Source organism: Lampetra planeri, chromosome 49, assembly GCF_965212315.1.
Source record: "Lampetra planeri chromosome 49, kcLamPlan1.2.h2, whole genome shotgun sequence".
Lineage (NCBI taxonomy): Eukaryota > Metazoa > Chordata > Hyperoartia > Petromyzontiformes > Petromyzontidae > Lampetra > Lampetra planeri.
The window spans coordinates 2,305,316-2,325,403 of NC_136155.1; the positions used below are offsets into that span (position 1 = coordinate 2,305,316).

The window sequence follows — 20,088 nt, forward strand, 5'->3', positions numbered from 1 at the left end:
AGTGTAACGCGCTCTCTCTCTGTCCCTCCTTCTCCCTCTGTCCAATCACCTTCTCGATCTTTCTCCCTCCTTCCACCCCTACCAGTGGAGTAACATTCCCCCTGTAGAGTAAAAGCAGAGTCCTCCTCATTACATTCCACTCTTAAATCCTCACCTCTTCTTCATTGCCCACTGCCGTCCCCTTCCCTCCCCTTGGCCCTCCACTCAGTGCCGTCCCTCCCCTGCCCTTCCGTGCCCACCCCCACCCCCCCCCCCCTCCGTCACGCTCACTCGGCCCTTTCACACCAAACCGCTCCACTTCTGTCACCGCTATTAAACTACGCCGTGGAGAGCGCCCCTTGAGCTTGGGGTGCTCCCCACGAATACAATCAAACAAGATGGGATCGTTCCCGTGTCAGCGGCGACGACAGCGGCGACGCACGCACCCTGCACCGTGACGCGGAACTCGGCGCTGCTCTCCCCGGCCTCGTTGCGCGCGACGCACGTGAAGCGCCCCGCGTGCGGCGCCTGGGCCCGCGCCACCTGCAGCGTCCGCCCCCCAGCGGAGACCCGCACCGCCGCATCGCCCAGCCCCGCCGGCTCGCCGTCCTTCAACCACCTGCGGGGGGACGGGCCAGGGGGGTGAAGGGGGTCGCACGCCCGGCCAGGGGGGATAGGAGGTCAAAGAGAGAGGTCGCCGACTGCAGCGTGGTGGGCGTGCGGAGACCCCCCCCCGCCCCCTCCCCCCTCTCGGTCTGCGGTCGCTCTCCGCGCATTCGTAAAGCGGCGGAAGATTCCAAGCGGCCAGGAGGCTCCGCGCAAGAGGGAGCGGCTCGCATGCCGCAGGTTTCAGAGTGCGAATGTTTGTTGGGGGGTGGACTCAGCCCATCATCGCTCCGGAAGGAAATAAAACGAGTACTACTTTGTTGAAATTGCACATTGAGTCATGCGTGGTGAACCGCGAATGAAATGGTGATGGGGATAATGGTGGATGGACGGAAGTTGCGTAACTTTTCCACCTGCTTAACATTCTCAAAGAATGAAATGAAAAAAAAAAAGTAGATGCGTGTACTTTGCTGAGGCCTGTGCGATCCGTCACCTGATGTCTGGTGTTGGATTTCCGCTGACGGGACACTCCAGAGTGAGCGGTGCGTTGAGAACGACGGACCTTTCCGTCGGAGTGCTGTTCCCGGTCATCTTGGGCGGCACTGCGGGGCGAAAGACAACGAGGAAATGAGCGCCGTGACTGCCTTCAGGCAACGACGATCATACATTGTTTGGGACAGAGCCACCCTCCTTCATGCCGGGGCATCTCAGGCGGTTTTATTGTACACGATAAGCAACTTACATCGCACGACTCGTCTGTGTGTGGCATAGGGTGATTCGGCAAGTGGCCTGAACGCGAGAGTTAGTCTGCCGGTAGAGGACGGTGATAATTACTGGCGAAACGTCCTACTCGAATTGTAGATGTTGTGGGTTTACTCTCCAGCACACCGGTGTGCTGAACTAGTAACTAGTTGACACGTTTTGTTGACGTGGTGGCGGGTTTAACGACACATTTATATTTATGTGATCTAACCCAAAAAACCTCTCTCAGGGATCATTTTGGTGATTTCAAAAACGTTTTGGTTTAGCCATATTTGTTTGTTGTAGTATAGAGTTATTGTTTGACTTGCATCCCACTGGGATTTTTGCACACAGCACTTTGCTGTTTTTTCCTGGATTTTTCTGTTTGCGTGTAGTCACTTTAAAATGTTTTCTTGTTCACGTTTTTGTTTGACGCGGTTGCACCCGATTCAAGAGCCGAATGGCTCACAGGGCTATACCTAATAAATGAAACTGAAAACTAAAAGTAAATTTTGGTAAAGAAAGCCTACTACGTGTTAAACTGAGCGGTGATCGCTTTGCGGTCCAGCATTGGGCACTCCCAGTGGCAGCTGTCCGTGTGTAGCACAGGGTCTGCAGGTAGGGGGCGGTGAGCAAGCCTCACCGAGGACCTTCAGCGTGTAGAGCCGCGTGCTCTCGCCGGCCGCGTTGGTGGCCACGCACGCGTATTCCCCGGCATCGGAGGGTGACACGTCGCTCATGGTCAGCCTCGAACCCCCCGGGGGTCGGCCGGGGCCCAGCGGGGACCCGGGCCCGAGCGGCGATCCATCCCGCAGCCAGGCCACGCGCGGCGGGGGGCGGCCGTCGGCGTGGCAGTCGAGCGCTAGGGAGCCGCCCGCCACCACGCGGTGCTCCCGCGCGCCATCCTCGATCCGCGGGGCCGCTGCATCGCAAGTGGGTGACGTCACTCCGTAGGTAAAGGGGCACCGCTGAAATTGCTTGCTCGTGCCACTGCTGGCGGAAAGGGCCTCCGCTATACACGGGATTCCCTCTGGGGGAAAGGTTCCCGAACTTTGTGGACCCGCGAACCACGGAACAATTTCAAACAAATGTCACGGGCCACCATGCGCAGGTGACTGACTTTCCCCAAATTTAACCTCATCTCGGGAGCAGTGCCTTCATCACTTCCACGGGCTGCTTCCTACGGCATCACCACTGCTATAGAGGGTATTTGGTCTACTCTTCCATACTGACAAGACATCTTGGAAGAGGAGCGAGTACCCAGTCGCTGGTAGACTGACGTGGGTGAATAGTAGCCACAGCCAGAAGCCCTCAGGAGGTACAGCTCAGACACTCTTTTGCACGGTTCACACTGATAGCAGTTGACACACGCGCAACGGGAGAGCGAGCGAGCGTGGCCTACCGTGCACGTGGAGGTTGTAGGACCTCTCAGCCTCGCCGGCGGGGTTGGTGGCACGGCAGGTGTAGCGCCCAGCGTCCGACGGCTGGGCCCCCGACACCTGCAGCTGCCGCCCCCTCGCCGGGGTCGTGACCCTGCCGCCCCCCGCGACGATCGAGTGGCCATCTTTGAGCCACGTGACGGAGGGCGCGGGGATGCCCAGGACGTCGCAGTCCATCGTCGCGGCGCCGTTCAGCAGCACCGTGACCTCCCCTGTGCCGTTATCTCCCCCGCGGATACTCGGAGCAACTGAGAAAGAATTCGTCATTTCGTAATCGGACACAATCTATCCACTGCCAAATGAAGGCCTTCCCATGTCATCGCCTTCCCCCAGCAATAATCCTACGTGGACAAATGAAGTACCACGATGACCATTAAGGCGAGACGGATGTGACGTGTCAAAATAATTCCCCGAGCATTCCGGACCGCTCCGGCTGAAAATAAACGGGGACCATCACCGTCACCGTCGCCACCCACGCTCCGCTCCCTGCAGCGGCGCCACCACTCACCGTGCACGGTGAGTGAGAACTCGCGGCCGTTCCGGCCCGCGGAGTTGATGGCCGTGCAGACGTAGAGGCCTTGGTCAGAAAGGCGGGCTCCGTGGATATGCAGCGTTTCCCCCGAGGGGCCCGCAACGGCCACGCGGGGATCGCCGCTTGCCACAATCCTGCAAGCCATGACGTCGATCATCAGGGAGACACGTGGGTACACGATGCCATGAGCCCACCAGGGCACTCCAACGGATCTCAAAGGTGGCTCTGTGACATCCACTTCCGCCCTCCATTTTCTCACAACGAAGGGTTTCACTGCTCTGCGACGATGCCGATAGTTGGGGGATAAAATTGGAGAACAATTAAGAAGGGAAGGTTATGAGAATTAATTAATACCCCTGAGTCACTCACTTGCCGTCCTTGTACCAGTGCATGCTGGGAGGTGGGTTTCCGGTTGCCTGGCACTCCAGGCTGATTTTGCCACTCACGTCGACCGCCACCTCCGTGACTTCCCCAGCGCCCGTTACTGAAGGTGGAACTACATACAAAACAAAAACACTTTTGTAATACGCTCAACATGGATACAGTTATATTCATACAAATGTCACTATTAATCCCAATCACATAATAATAGCCAAAGCCAAAGTGATCTCCTGGTCGAATGAGCATTGAGACAATTCCCATCTCCAGTTTACAGCCAGTGGTGACCATTCGACATCCTATGGCAGGGGCAAGTCTCTTCATAATCTCCAATGAAGTGGAACCCATTTGATCGATCACAAAGGGATAATGGGCTGAGCCTTTCCATTGCAAGCCGCTTGTTCTACTTCTGAACCTCCTGGCCAGCGAACAAAAAAAGGAAACGATTGTGTAATTTTATTATCGGTCATGAATAACTACAGAACCAAATTTTCCCCTCATCAGTGAAAAACATTTTTTTTAATGAAAGTGATGGGGAGTCTAACCGAGCACGTGGAGGTGGTAGACCCTCTCCGCGGTGCCGGCGGCATTGTCGGCGCGGCACGTGTAGCTCCCCGAATCCTCCTGCGCCACGCTGGAGAGCCGCAGCAGCCGCCCGCCGTTTATCAGCTGCACGCCAACTCCCGCCACCAGCTGAGGAGGAGATCGTTTCAATCGCTCCGGTCAACGCACGCAGTCAGGTTGAACCCATCCCCTCCGGCCACTCGCTCGCTCAAAGGTGGGCCAGTTGCCTCCTCGTCGCTCATCTGTCGCTACTACCGTGGTTACCGTTCCCGTGGACTTCCCTGTGCCGAGCCGTGCCGCGCTCGAGCTGGTGCAGCGCGGCGCGGGTCAGGGAAGCCCGGGTTGCTTTTCCACTGCGCGAGCCGTGCCGTGCCACCGGCGTCGCTCGTAATTTGCGACGTCAAGATGCACGCGGATGACACGGCTGTGCCGCGTTTGAGTCGCGCCCGACGTTTAACGCATCGCACGTGTCACGGCCTCGCCCTGGGCGCGGCTCGGACCCGAGCCAGGTTCAGGTGATATCCTATGAGGCCGGCGTAGCGCGGGTCAGATTCAGCTGAGCTCGGTAAAATGCCAGTGGAACACCACGCAGGCCATGCTGGCCCCATGCCGGCTCGGCTCGCACGAGCAAGTGGAAGAGGAAGAGAGATAGTGGCTCGTACCGGCACGGCTGCCCTGTGCCATGTGAGCACGGGCGCCGGGGAACCCGACGCGTCGCACTCCAGCGTCACGGGGTGCAGCACGACGGTCGAGATGTTGGTCACTCGGTCTGAGGCCGAGATCAGCGGCGGAACTGCGCGGTTAGGGGGGGTGGTGGTGGGGGGAGAGGTGGCAGGTTGGTGCAGTTCATCATCAGCATCACAGACACATCAGTAAACAGCCATGAGTAGTTTACGGCATTTTTTTTTTGTTATTTTGCAACGTTGGACCATGACACCAGCACACGATGGCCAACTCTTCTTCGAACGACCTAACAGGTTCTTTAATGTCCATTGTACAGTGGACGGCGTGGAGTACAACCGCAGTGATAACGATCTGGCCAGGTGGCTCAGCGGTAGAGCGAGCGGCTCGCCGTCGAAAGGTCGCGAGTTCAACTCTCGTTTGGGGGTTGACTCGGCCCATGTTCCCTCATGGGGTCAATAACGCGAGCACCACTTCATGGGGAAGTCAGCAGCAGTTGTCCTACAAATAGACTCATTCACGTCGTAGGAATGTGGAATCTTCACCACTGGGTCAGGCCTGGAAGCAGGAGATGAGCTAAGTTTTACTTGTTTTTACTTTTATCATATTAACCAGGGTGGCCTGTCTGTGCCGAACGTGCGTGTGCTCGGCTGCCACGTCGCCACCGGCCCAGTATGGCCATAACCGGCGATTCGGGCCCGGTACCGCCCCCCGTCGCCCTGTCCCTCGCCACTCACCGGCCACGAGGAGCTGCACGGCTCGCTCGGCGATGCCGGCCTCGTTGACGGCTAGGCACGCGTAGCGGCCCGCGTGCGCCGGCGCCGCCGAGGGCAGCACGAGGGCGCCGTCGTCGGCGAGGATGACGCCCGGCTCCAGCCCCGTCACCTCGGCGCCGTCGTGCAGCCACTTCACCACGGGGGGCGGCACGCCTGGGGCAGCGGGGACGACGGCCACAACCGGCATCATGATTAGTGGAGGAATGCCGTACTCGTTGTAGATTTACTCTCCAACACATCGGTGTGCTGTACTAGTAACGAATTGGAATGTTTTGCTTACGTGACAAACCTTACTAGTTGGCTTAGTCAGGTGGTGGCGGGTTTAACGACACATTTATATATTTATACGCGATCTAACCCAAAAATATTGGTCGCAAAAACCTATGCGTTAAACTGATGACAATAATATTCGAACGCACTTGTGATTGTGAAAAATGACTACAGTCGTGACGATGATTATATTTGATGATAGATGTGATGACGACGACGACGGCGATGAAGGCAGCTCTACCGGTGGCTGTGCAGGGCAGGGTAACCCTCTCGTTGATGACGCTGTGCTGCACTGAGCCGTCGGCCGACTCCACGATGGACGGGGGCTCTGTGAACAAAGCGAGAAGGATCTTAGCCACCAGCGACGCACGCAGCCTGTGTCACAGTCACCGTTGGCGTTGCTGCTCAAGACAACGCCTTTAATCTCCAGAACTAGAATTAGCCAGACAATACCAATTTAATTAGGGCAGTTGATTGGTGGCATGGCCGAGACCACTAACTTGTTACAAACCCAGACTCTGAGGCCCATTGTCTTCGTTTTGACTAATCTCAGACTTGGCTCTGGCTCAAGTGAGTCGTGGCCACAACTAACTCGAATCAACTCGAAGCACGGTCCCAGCCACGCTGAGACTGAGCCAGGCCACGGCTGAGCCACTCACCCCATGGATCTTTGGAAGCAGCTGAAACGGCTCAAGCCTGAGGTGAGCCACATTAAGAGGCCGAGCCGCGATGAAGAGCGTGGCTCAGTGAAACCGTGAGGCCTCTAAGCCACCCGGTCACCTCCGTGTGCCCCTCGTGCGTTGTGCGGCTGCTGTTTTCACCCCGCTCCCTGAGCCGGCCCAGATGGGGTGGCCTGACTGCTCACCGAGGACCTGCAGGTGCAGGTCAGCCTGGTCCCGCCCGGCCACGCTCACGGCCACGCATCGGTAGGAGCCGGCGTCCTCGGCGCGCGTGCGTGGGATGAGGAGCCGTGCCAAAGCCGGTCCCGGCGACGACCCTGGCATCGCGGCCACCACCACGTCCGAGCTGTCCACCCGCACCCACGAGACGCTCGGGCTCGGCTCCCCCAGCGCCGTGCAGGGCACGTCCGTCATGTGACCCGCGCGGACCTTGAGCGCCGTGGGGACGCGCTGGATCCGGGGCGGCACTGGAGGCGCCAACGGATGGGGCGCTCCGTAAACTCTCAGACTCTCACCAAGTCCTCTACGAAATTTTGTTCATTTCACGATTTTGGTCGATGAAGTTAAAGTCATTTAAGTGTAGCAGGTAGCTGCGCAAATGCAGGGAAGGTGCGTCTGTGACTTCTGTGATATCGAAGTGTCCATTTGGATCTATCGCAGAACAGAGCAACCTTTTGTGTCAGAGAATAACCCACAGAAGTGGTTATCACAGCGCTACCTCTAAAATCCCTCGAAGTGATATCTGGTCCACAACCTAGCAGGCAGTACTTTTCCACACATTCGTCGCAAACTTATGCTTTTCATTCTCAGGGCTGGAATTCAGCCAGATTTAGTGCAGAACCAAATTTACTGCGATTGTGTTTCTTTGTTGCGGTCATTGGTGACCGGGCCTGATAAACCGCTACGCTTGAGAATCCGGTTTCATCACAGGCAGCTTGACACCCGGATTGGATCGTGGGGATCTCAGCGGGGCCCGCTTCAGCGTCTCTGACCTCTGAGTCCATGCCGGATGAACACGATGCCATCCTTACCGAGCACCGTGAGGTGGAACTCGCGCGTGACGTTCCCGGCTACGTTGGAGGCGATGCACGCGTAGACGCCGCTGTCGGAGCTCTTGGCACGGCTGATCTGAAGGGAGCCGGACTCCAGGATCGTTTGCCTGCGGCGCCGCCACCACGCACACACGGGCAGCAAAAGACAAAGATCTCCCCCCGTGCCGTCTGCGTAGAATGTTGGAAGGAGAGTGCTGTTGGCGAGCGCCTATGAAGGCCGGCACGGCACGCGAGGGAGCTGCGGGTACTGTGCAGCGTCTGGCCGCTGGTGTTGATGCGTCGCACACGATACTCGTTCAAGGTCTCGTCGACCTTAGTCTGCCCAGTGCTGATGTTCACACAGCCTACCTGTACTGGGTTTCCAGGAACCTGTTCTGGGTTTCTGTACCTGTCCTGGAAACCCAGGACAGGTTCAGAGATCACTCGCCAGGAATCAAACCCAGGCCACCAATGTAACGTGCTATGAACCTGGCGACCACATCAAACTGAGGTCCAATATTTTATATTTGACATATATATCCACATAAAATGGATGATACGCTAATATATACCCTGTATTATTAATCTACAATGAGACATACTTTAACATAATGGGAATTGCAGCTCTCGTAGCTGCGTTTTGCGCATAGCCAAAAAAAACAATTGATCCTAATTCATTGAAAACAAGCTTCGCAATTTGTGCTCGAAATTACATCGGATGTGGTTACATTACAAAATTCGGAAGGGGGATGGCATCTCTGACTAATCACCCACACATCATGATGTAGGAACGTAGTTTTTTTTATTGGAAATCTCAGTTAACGGCCAAGTAAACAATGGTGTTATAACGGTGTTATAATTGTGTTGTAATTGTGTTAAAACGGTGTTTTAACAGTGTTATAATGGTCTCAAATGGTGTTATAATAACGGTGTAATAACAGAGTTATAACGGTGTTATAACGGTGTTACAACGGCGTTCTAAGTGTTATAACGATGTTATTATGATGTTATAACAGTGTTATACTGGTGTTATGATAGCGTTATAACGGCATTATGATGGCATTATAGCGGCGTTATAACATCGTTATAACGGCGTTATTTACAAATCGGGGGGATTCAATTGGACGCGCAACTCGCGCGGACAAAAGTAATCACGCCGTCCAGTAAAACACGTGCGGATTTTTTAAACGGCCTTGCAAAACGTATAATTTGCTGGCGATGTTTTCTCCGCTGCAACTCGCTCTGTCCGACACGTCACATCTGGAGGAAACAGGCCCTGGCAACCGCCTCAGCCGATCCGTCCTGGCTTTGCATTTTGTTCGTCCATAACAAAGGTTTTTTTGGGTTAGATCGCGTGAATATATAAATGTGTAGTTAAACCCGCCACCACCCGACACAGCCAATTAGTAAGGTTTGTCACGTAAACGGTACATGCCAATTCGTTACCAGTAGAGCACACCGGTGTGTTGGAGAGCAAAGTCACAACATTTAATGACACATTTATAAATTTACGCGATTCAACCCAAAAAACCTGTATTATGAATTATATTGGTCGCAAAAGCCTACGTGTTAAATGTTTTGTTCGTGTTGAGCGTTAGGAGGCTCGCGTGAGCACGCCTCCGTGTGCGCCACTCGCGTTTCCCCATCTGCCGATAATTTATCGGCAAGTTGAATTTCAGGCACAAGCTTTTCCTCCCCCTTCCAAAATCGAATTAAAAAAATATTCTATTTAATTTTTCTTGTTCGATTTACGAGTAGATTAAGGTTGAAGGAGGCAACGCTTATGGGGAACAAGCGAAGCCAGAATCGCATTTGTGCCAAAATGGCAAAAACACATCACTTTGGCGATTTGCCCTGGTGTTTAGCAATGCACATGTTCACCAAAAATTGTACGAGCATAAACATTCATCAGGATAAACATCTGAGCAGTTAGGTTATTTTGTTTAAACGATGCAGCTTTGCTTCGCCGTACATACCAGCACATTTGCAGAGAAAACAATTGTGCCAAGATTGTTGAGACTATTTTGCTGTGAGATTTGCAGTAACTTCATTGCATTGAATACACCCACTATTAAATAGACTCGCATGGAGACCCCACAGACTCACATAGGAACCAATAAACTAGCATAGAGACCCACAGACGCACATAGGGACAAATAGACTCGGATAGGGACCAACAGACTCGCAAAGAGACCCATAGACTCTCATATGGGGACAAATATACTCATATAGATTCCCATAGACTCACATAGGGACCCATAGACTCGCATAGAGACCCATAGACTAACATAGGGATCAATAAACTCGCATAGAGACCCATAGCCTCACATAGGGACCAATAGACTGGTCTGGTGGGAGCCCAGCACTAGGGAAACATCATCATCAACACACGTGGCCTCTGAGTTCTAATATCCATTAGTTCCACTTGCATGCGTGGCCACCTGAGACCGGAAATCCCGAGCAGGCGTTTGTAGCATCCTCAACCCTGGTCCATGAACCTGCACCGCTTCCCACCTTACGATTCGTGACTCACGGCGGCGGGTAAAACGTTTCCGAAGAGGAGCATTGCCGTTACCGAGACGAGAGGCCTGTGCCGACCGGATGTCCGTCCTTGTTCCAGGCGAAGGTGGGAGGGGGGAAGCTCTCGGCGTCGCACGGCAGAACGACGTCTTCGCCGGAGAGGGCCTTCCGTCTCGGCTCGGTGTCCTCGCCTCCTCCTCCTCCTCCTCCTCCACCACCACCGCCGCCACCACCACCACCACCGCCACGCATGCGTGGCTTCACTGCGGAGGAGCAATGCCACGGTATCACTTCTCAGGATACCATCGTCCCATTTGTTTTTGGACAGCTGCTGGGCACAGGAGTTTTAAAGGCCCAGCATGCAATGCGGCCAGCCACGAAGAGCGCTGTCAAAAAGAAACGAGGGTGTAATTGAGCACAGGGTTATTGCGAGAGCTTGGGGAAAACAGAGGATGGGAGAGAATTGCAAAGAGGAGCAGTGCGAGGGAAGACGCAGAAAGAGAAGTGCCGTGACCGGCAGTGGTGAGTGGGTGAGTGGGTGAGTGTGCGAGCGAGTGGGCGAGTTGTTATCTGCAGTGTTGTGGTTGAATAGAGTGTGGATGAGACTACAATGTCCATCTGATAGACGGAACATTCAGCATGGGTGACGGAATCAGTGAGTGAAGTTCACGGGAACAATCACCATGGTTGGAGAAATAGAAGATTGAAAAGGAGGTGTCCGATCGCCGGTGAGCGAGTGGCTTGGGTGAATCATTAGTGCTGGATCATCAATCTGCCTGAGTGCCTGATGTTGAATTCCATTAAGCGAAGTGGATATCATCATCATCATCATCAGCCATGATCAATCAACTGCTGGATGAAGGCCTCCCCATGCCGCCACCACCACCCTCCTCTTGCGATGCGACAACGATTTCACCTCGTCGCTGCCAAGTCCCCTCTGACACCGTTCCGTTCCCCCGCGTGGCATCGCCTCATGGCGGCGGGCGCGGGCGGCCGGTGAACGGAGCGTGCCGGCGGGCGTGCTGCTCTCTCACCGTACACGGTGAGGTGGACCTGCGCCGTCGCCGTGCCGGCCGGGCTGCTCGCCGTGCAAGTGTAGACGTCCGAGTCCCGCGCCGTCGGGGCCGGGAGACGCAGCCCCTCGGCCACAACGCGGTAGCTGCGGTCGTGCGGAAAAATTGGCTCCCGTCCCTGGGGAAGGGGGGGGGGTCACGATGGGCGGGGGTGGAAGGGGGGGGGCCATGAAGGGAACCCAGGTTTCCCTGACTGTGATTCCTTACGAGCCGCAGAAGCTTGTGTTGCCTCCGAAACGTCGTGATTTTATTGTTTTTATTTTTTATTAATCTTAATTTCATTTTTTTTACCTACGTGACTTTACCGAAAGAACTAAGAGTATGAATCCTTGCAGTCACGAAAGCGTCAAATCTAGAACTATTTAACTAATTTGTATTCTACCAGGTAAGGCCCACTGAGCTGTGTAGCTCTTTTTTGGAAGCGACCTGGCGATCACAAATGATATCTCAACAAAGTGGCTTGTCGCGTGGGAATGTACAGCAGCCGAATACTCTAAATGCGTGATGTTGAATCTAAACGTGGAGGGAAAAAGCGGAGGACCCGGAGAAAAATCCACACGACCACGGGGAGAACGCGCAAACTCCAAATACGCAGGCGTGAGGGTTCGGGTTGAACCCACGACCTCCTGCATGCCAGGCAAGGGAGTTGACATCGCTGTAACGCAGCGTGTGCTAGCGGGCCCTGTGATGCCACAGTGTCACGTGAACAGACGTTTTTGGTGTCGCAATGTCTGTGTATGTGAACACTCGTGTGGGAAGCAGTGGTGTAGCGGTTAGCGCTACGCTGCACTATGAAACCGGTGACCCGGGTTTCTATTCACCGGTGACAATTATCTGAACCAGTCCTGGGCCTCTGCTAGGTCGACTCAGCCTCAAATAAGTGCCTGGTGCGGTGTGTAAACATCGCCACTGGGGAGACAAAGGCGGCCGGGCGTGGTGCTGGCCACCCACCCCCTCGTGTGCCGTGCCAGCCTTAATAGGTGCTCGCTAACAGCACTTGCCCCTCCAGTCTGTTAAGGCTACACGGGGGATCTTTATCTTTGTGACCACTCGTGCACACTGTTTGTCTGTTTGACACGTAGGATCTCGCGAGCTTTGGGTGCAAATGCACCGTCATCACTCCCAAGTGGGACAGCGGGCAATGCACAACCTGAGGATCTTAATCCTCCCGATGGAATATACGTGGCTGAAGGAGGTCATGAATGTAGAGAGGAGCAGGTCCCTCACCTTGGCCCACGTGACGATGGGAGGAGGCTGACCCTGAGCGGCGCAGGCCAGGGTGAGCGCGACGCCCTCGATGGCGCTCACGCTGTCTCCACTCGTCGTGATCCTTGGGGCAACTGAGCATCGCCGAGAGAGAGACCACAGGGCACAGGTTGGGTTGCAGGGTCCACGGCGGGTAACGCTCGCGCGAGAAGGCACCTCGGGGTTTGATTCCCGACTCGGGCGCCTTCTGTGTGGAGTTTTTTTTTATGGTTCCCCCACCCCCCCCGTTGTTGTGGAGGTTCTCTGCTTTTTTCTTCCCATAGCGAAAGTAAAAAAGAAAAGTCATGTTACTGATATTGGCCGGACGTCCCAATGCTACATTTTTCATTTTTTCATTTCAGTTATTAGGTATAACCCTGTGAGGCATGCGGCTCTTGACTCGGGTGCAACCACAACAGAACAAAAACATGAACAAATAATTACCTGCAAATTGCTCAAGTTGGGATCGCGCACACGGCAACAGCAATATCGTCACCGAATATAAAAAAACTAAAAAACTTGGCCAGAACCCTACTGAAAAATAGTTTTGAGACTCAGTGACGATTCCCTGGGTCAACAAACATCGCAATAAAATAATAAAAACGATGGCTGCTGAAAACCTTCAACGCAAGTCCCCCGCTGTGTGCCCTGGCCCAGGCCCTGTCCACGCACCCCACACGTTCACCGTGACCGTCTTGTTGGCGGTGCCGGCCAGGTTGGTGGCGAGGCAGGAGTAGCGGCCGGCGTCGCGCGCCGTCGCCCCCTGCACGTGGATGCTGCCGTCGGTACGCACCGTCACGCGCCCGTCCGACGCCAGCTGAGAGGAGAGAGGATCGCGGCGGCGTTGGCGGGCGCCACCGGGCAGAGGGGCCGCGGTGAACGCCGCGAGCCGCCCTCCTTTACGCCGGCGCATCTCGGGCGCCTCTCAACGTCTCACCGCAAACATCTGTAAGGGCATCCCAAGTGGCAGCTGTCCCCCGTGTTGGCACGAGGTGACGCAGCACCTGGCCTGCGAGTGGGCATTGACGTTTGCTGCGTGCAAATCCCAATGGCGTAATTTTTCAAATTTGATGGCCGACTCTTTTTCGAATGACGTCAGCAGGATTATTAACCTCCACCGTGAAGCGGGACTGCCCGCAGTGATAACCAGGGTGGTCTGCCGGAGTCGAACCGCAAAGTCTGTGGCAAGCGGCGAACGCGCTCCCGGGCTGGGCGATGGCACCTCCCCATTCCTAAGCTCACGAGACGTGCGTCGACTCGTGCGAGTGAGGATGCATTACTTTGCCGAATACACAAATGGTATCATGAATGTTATCTTCATGATAAGAAGGGGCTCAAAACTGTCCAAATTTCGAGACATATACCGTCAAGACTCGCAGCCAAAGAAGCGAGACGGAACCGATCCTTCAAGTGATGCGGATTAAGTCCCACTCTTTTTCACCTGAGGACGATTGCTTGTGTTGCGATCGAAACGTCGTGATTTCGATTTTTGTTATAATTTTTTCTACCTACGTGGCTTTACCGAAAGAGCCCAAAAATATGAATTCCTGCAGTCACGAAAGCTCTAAGTCAAGATTAAAGTTCCATTCTGTTTGGGGCTACAGCAGAGGTCGCAAACGGGTTTTGATTCCTTACCCTGCCGGGTACGGGTAGCCGGGTATCGGGTAGGGTACGGGTATCGGGTACCCGGTTGCGACCTCTGGGCGACAGCAAGGAAGAGGAGAGAGCCAGGAAGAGTAGAGAGGAAGGGAGAGGGTGCAGCAAGAGGCCGTGAATGAACGTCGCGTGCACTGGAGGACAGCTTCTGCTGCTGCTGCTCACTCTGCGGCCGTCCTTGAACCACTCTCTCCGGGGCAGCGGGTGGGCAGCGAGCACGACGCAGGGCAGCGAGAGCTGCTGCCCCTCCGCCACGCTCACCACGGCCGGGCTCGGCGCCACGCGCGGGGCAACTGCCGGGAACAAACATCACATTCGTTATTATTTTACTCTCCAACACACCGGTGTGCTGAACTAACACCGGTGTGTGTCGCCAATTGACCACGTTCTGTTTACGTGACAAATCTTTACTAATTGGCTGTGTCGGGTGGCGGCGGGTTTAACCACGCGTTTATATTTACACGAATTAACCCATAATCCTCTTTTATGGATTCATTTTTAGTATTTGCCTGTTCAGCCAGGAAAGCCTCACCGAGTCTCTGGACTGTCTTTTAGAAGGGACCTGCAGGTTTTTGCATTATGGGGCGATGTTGCTGCATGTCATCCCAATTGAGTAGTTTTCAGGTTACTTTTCATCATTGGCATGTTTGGCCAATACCAGGTCACCTGTGTGTGCGCTTAGCTATGGGAGTAGAAAACCTGAGAACCCAGAGGAAATCGATGCAGTTAAAATATTATTTAAAAAAACGCTTTAATTAAATGAACTGTCCGGGCTGCCCCTCCCCCTGCCCCCTTCCCCCATCGCCCCTCCCCTCCTTCCACATCCCTCGCCCCTCGGCGTGGCTCCCCGTGGCTTGCCGTGACGTAAGGGACCACGTGGTGATTTACAGGCAACGTGAGTTGAGCGTCGACAATTAGAGCCGTAAACGTGGACAATTTGAGCCGTAAAAAAGATCGTTTAAAAATATATATTTTTAATTTTCAATGATAAAATATAGTATTGTCATCAGTATGACATAGCTATACAAAGTTTGCAGTCGTTACGACATTGGGAATACGGTTGAAATTGAGTTGCACGATTTTAGGATACGACAACACGCAGAGTAAGTTAAATAAAAGCGTGTAAAATGTAAAAAATATATGTTTTGGATATTTTATGATAGAATATAGTATTGTCATCAGTATGACAGAGCTATTTCAAGTTAGCAGTCTATAGCACATTGGGAAGTGGGTAAAAATTGAGTTACAACATTTATTTTTCGAGGATACAACAGACGGAGTTAAATAAAAGCGTGTAATACTAATACAAAGCAGGAGAACGCACCAACCCTGCACAGAGCCAGGAATCAACTGCGGAACCTTCTGACTGTGAGTCGCGAGTGGTACCCAGACACCCACTATACCACCGTGCCACCCATATGGGGTGCATGCGTGCCACCCAGAGGTACGGGGCCACATGCCGAGACAGCGAGTAGCGGCATCCCCCCCCCGCCACCACTCGGCACAACATTCCAGGGATCCCTCTTGGCAAAGCCCCAAACCCCTGCGTCTTGAATGCAGCCGATGGTCCATCTAGCAGTGGATTAATAATTAATAAACAGATTTTCATATAATTGGCCTAGTTGGACCACCACCTATACTCTGACCCGTGCATTCCTCCCACAGCGTGGAAGTTTCCACACTCCTCGGCGATATAAATAGCGATATAAATAGCGAGGAATAAATTAATAATGGCATTAACATGGCCCTTCTCGAACACGCGAGCCAGAGCCAGACAGAGCGGACGTTTACAAGCGGCTCATACAATAGCAGCGCAAACACAACAAGAGGCACAACACCAAATACCACAACAAACACAACAACAACAACAAACAACCAACGAGCAGACCAGGACTAACACGTAACCCAGTCGGCTAACCCTCCGTATATATTAACGCACACCTACCGACGCTGGCCAACCGAACAGCAATATTATTCCCCGAAACAAATTATACGTCCCTATTATATTCCTGTGGTGTCATGTGACAAAGCAAATGCCCCACGTGGAACTCTCGGAGCGAGCAGCGCATCACGCTGATTTGTTGAACTACTTCTTGGATTCGCTTTAAGGGGCCTCGGATGCCACTCCCAAGGGATTTATATCCAGCGCCAGTTTTAGCAATCCCTCGGAGGTGGGAGTGTGTGGAATGAAGTGAAGCACGGCATTTAATGCGGCTGCTTGATTGTCGGGTGGCTTGCGACCAGACAGGGACCATTCACTCAACGGCACAGGGAACGACGCGCAGATTCGTCGCACGAATTCGATGGGAACGGCCCTCGCTGCGGTAAATGTATTTGAAGTGCGCGTGTCAGAATCCATACAAATGTCACGGTCTTCTCATATCGAGGTCAACAAAACAAACAGAACTGTGCAAGAAACCAAGATGCGACCATTAAAATAAATGCTCAATCCATCAATGAAACCTCGACCGAGAATCGTGCCAATCGACAGGGGCCAGGGTGGGGGGTGGGATCGTTACGTTCGTTCCAAGCCCACTGCGCCAAAACTCACCGCCCGCACTTGGCGGCTATAATTCCCTCCGCCGACGACCAAAACACGGATTCCTAATTCTATATTTGAAGCTTTCGTGACTGCAAGGATTCAGTATATATACAACGACCGTTTTTTTGGAATTTCTCATTTACTTGATACAGCTATCGTGCTGGGACGGTTCCACCTGAAGACGGAGGCTTGTGTTGCCTCCGAAACATCGTGATTTTTATTATATTTTTATTTTACTTTAATTAATTTTAATTTTTTACCTATGTGACTTTACCGAAAAAAACCTAAGAACACGGATTCCTAGCCAGGGTCTCGGGCACCGCGAGCTCCACGGAGGGCCTCCCCCTGCCCCGAGCCACTCGGGTGTTCAATAACTCCACAAGCGAGGGGTGGTCGCCCCCTGCCCCCTGCCCCCCCCCTACCTCATTCACAGGAAATGCCACGGCTCGAGTCAGAGACGCTGCGAGCGTTGCCCGGCAGCCCCCCCCCGGAGAGGGAGCGGGGGGGGGCCGTTGCTGCCCGCTGCCACGTGTCTGGTGAATTTGTGCCCAAACGTGCAGCCCGAAGGAATTCGCAAATTCCGCAGCCGCCAACGAATAAAGAGATTTACGTCGGTTTATATTTTTTTTCTTTTTTTTAAATTCCAATTTTTTTTTATAGAAAGCGACGATTTAACAAATGTGGACGCCAGGGTGGGTGGCAGGGCGGTGGTGGTAACGCTCGCGCCTCGCAGCAAGGAGGCTCTGGGTTCGACGCCCGACTCGGGCGCCTATCTGTGCGGAAACTTCTAATGTTGATGCTAAATTCAGTCTGCGCAAAGTCGAATGCCACCATAAGCAGCTTGATTGGTCAGAATGCAATCCACACATTGGCACGTGTAAATAATATCTGTCGGGTGTAGGTAAGTTAATGGCGTAAAATCTATCTGCACAGTACCACTACCCCTGCTTTTGGTACTGCCTCGTGACAATTGCATCCGTAAAATAATAATAAACAAACCTTTCATGTAATGTAAACCAATAATATATCAGTTCTAACACGTGTTTTTTCCTCTTATAAGACAGCGCACGTTAATGACAGATTGCGCACGTAGACACCACGACTGCCAACTTTCATTTGAAGCCAGAGATTGAATGCTCATTTATTTATTTTGCCAGGTGGACACGGGAACAGCGCCAATTCACGAAGTGGAGATTGCAACGCAGAGCACGCGAGGAGAGACGCGCAGCACTGCACGTGGAGCGTCGTCAGTACGAGCCCATTCCTTCCCCTTCCTTGCATGGTAATCTGAACCGGAAGGGTGTAAAAGACCCGAGTGCGCGTGTTCCGAAAGCCACAACCGATTTAATTCACTCAACGAATAAATGAACGGCGTTCCTTATGAGCCTGTAAAAGTTGGCTGGCGTGTCGGAGGATGAACAATATTTCTCATGAGCCCGTGAAGTCTGCTGGCCGTGTCGGACAGGCAAGGGGATTTGCCAAATGAGGGTTTATTTAGTTTTTCTATCTCTCCAAAAACGTCGTCAGTGGAGCGAGCCATCGGTGTCCCGGCCAGACACGAAGCCTCCACCTTCTCCACCCTCCTCTCTCACCCCCACATACACCCACAAACCCTCGAAGCAACACTCTGCTTCCCGGGCAAGGCGTCTCATCCGAAACAGACCTCGAGAAGGAAATGAGAGGATTTGCGGTCAGCTCGCCAAGTATGAATGTGCGTACTTATGTACGCACACTGAACTTCTTTCGCACCATACGTAGGCAACCGTGCGTGTTACAACGCCGCAACACGCGCGTGCACGGGGACACGCTCGCAAGCGCGCACACAGGAAAGAAAGATCCCCCCCCACGTGGCCTATGCGAGCCGCAGAGGCGAGTCCCGTCAGCGAGCGCCCACGAAGTGCGTCGCACGAGAAGGCGACGCGTGTTGGCGGCACGGCTCGTGGGCACGTGGGCCCGTGGGCACGTGGGCGTGTTCAGTGACCTAGCCCGGCACAAGCTCCGCTGCAACGTCACCGTCGTTAGCGGCACGTGGACGCCATCGTCGTCGTACCTCCCAGCGTGAGGCGGCACGAGGCGGACGATGACCCGGCCAGGTTGCTCGCTCGGCACGTGTAGTCCCCCGCGTCCTCGTCCCCCACGGCGTGCAGCGTGAGCGCGCCGCCGTCGACGTCCACCTCCACCCGCGGTCCCGCGCGCAGCTCCGTGCCGCCTGGTCGCCACGTGCAACCGGCGCTCCACGTCGTTATCGGTGTCGTCATCGTTGTTATCATTATTGCAGCAATGTTGCTGCCGATTCCAAATTTTGTTGCAATTCCAAATTGAGTCATTTGCGGGTAATGTTTAATATTGGGATGTTTGGCCAATACCAGCTGCATGGTGTGTTTTTTTTAGGTTCAGGTCGGAAACTGGAGAACCCGGAGGGAACCCACGCAGAACAGGGTGAGTTGATGTCATCTCCACACAGAAAGGAAAATCAAACCCAGGCCCTCCTTGCCGTGAGGCACAAGCGTTCCCACTGCGCCACTATGCCTCCCTCATTGGGGAGTGCTTTTGTTCTTTGGAACTAATAATATTGCCTGGCTGGCTGCTGGCTTGGCTCCTCTGCTCCCCCAACAATAACTCTCGGGGTAGAGGCACATCGTGCGTGTGTACGGCAAACGAAATCCTCAAGAAAACACACATTCGGCCGTGTTAATGGTCAAATAATGTTTATTTTATTTTATTTTGATTGCTTCATTATTTAATACGAGCGACAGTAGCCTGATTTCCTGCAAATTTTACCTGGTATTGGGGTGGCCTGCTCGGCTGACCGCACGTGGCCTGTGGCCGCCAGAGCACAGCGAAGCATCCCACACACCATCCAACAAAATAGCGATCACCTTGTGCCAAACTTGTAACGCCCTTCTCTGTCCTTGCGCCCGGCAAACCCTCACCTCTGTGCCAGGTGAAGCGCGGCGCGGGCGAGCCCGTGGCGCGACACTCGAGACGCGCCGACGCTCCCCGCGCAACCAGCACCTCGGCGCTCACCGGGGCGACAGAGGGCAGCTCTAGGAACGAGAGACGCGGAGGAGATGACGCCGGCATTCACGGCGTTGACGCGGCGACGCACTGAGTAACGTCCAGCTCCCTAAATTAGCAGCGGGAGAGCAGGTTCTTCCACACGCTCCGCTGTTAGATTACTTGTCGCGTGGCAGTCAAACTGATATTTTACATTTCCAGAGCCGGGAACTCAGCCAAACTAAGCACGGAAATCAATGCAATGTACTGGGGGTTGATTCTTGTGTGCACAGTCACTCACTACACTTGGGATCAAAGACAAAGATCCCCCGTATAGCCTTAAGAGGCTGTAGGGGCAAGTGTTGGAAGCGAGCACCT

The 20,088-nt window shown here is 53.9% G+C and overlaps 1 protein-coding gene across 1 annotated transcript in view; it reads right to left on the minus strand.

Annotated features, from left to right (window-relative positions):
- LOC144733963 (hemicentin-1-like) overlaps window positions 1-20,088 on the minus strand; it is a 129,060-nt gene that overhangs the window by 60,856 nt on the left and 48,116 nt on the right. Inside the window, exons 16-34 of the mRNA XM_078615992.1 lie at window positions 19,647-19,760; window positions 18,764-18,922; window positions 14,337-14,464; window positions 13,188-13,332; window positions 12,498-12,610; window positions 11,232-11,388; window positions 10,253-10,460; window positions 7,678-7,805; window positions 6,832-7,113; window positions 6,208-6,294; window positions 5,658-5,849; window positions 4,902-5,032; window positions 4,221-4,368; window positions 3,667-3,793; window positions 3,274-3,431; window positions 2,729-3,013; window positions 1,970-2,248; window positions 1,079-1,187; window positions 426-598 (exon numbers count right to left, since the gene is read on the minus strand). Of these exons, the coding sequence (XP_078472118.1) occupies window positions 426-598; window positions 1,079-1,187; window positions 1,970-2,248; window positions 2,729-3,013; window positions 3,274-3,431; window positions 3,667-3,793; window positions 4,221-4,368; window positions 4,902-5,032; window positions 5,658-5,849; window positions 6,208-6,294; window positions 6,832-7,113; window positions 7,678-7,805; window positions 10,253-10,460; window positions 11,232-11,388; window positions 12,498-12,610; window positions 13,188-13,332; window positions 14,337-14,464; window positions 18,764-18,922; window positions 19,647-19,760 (3,123 nt within the window). The remainder of the gene's footprint in view (window positions 1-425; window positions 599-1,078; window positions 1,188-1,969; window positions 2,249-2,728; window positions 3,014-3,273; window positions 3,432-3,666; window positions 3,794-4,220; window positions 4,369-4,901; window positions 5,033-5,657; window positions 5,850-6,207; window positions 6,295-6,831; window positions 7,114-7,677; window positions 7,806-10,252; window positions 10,461-11,231; window positions 11,389-12,497; window positions 12,611-13,187; window positions 13,333-14,336; window positions 14,465-18,763; window positions 18,923-19,646; window positions 19,761-20,088) is intronic.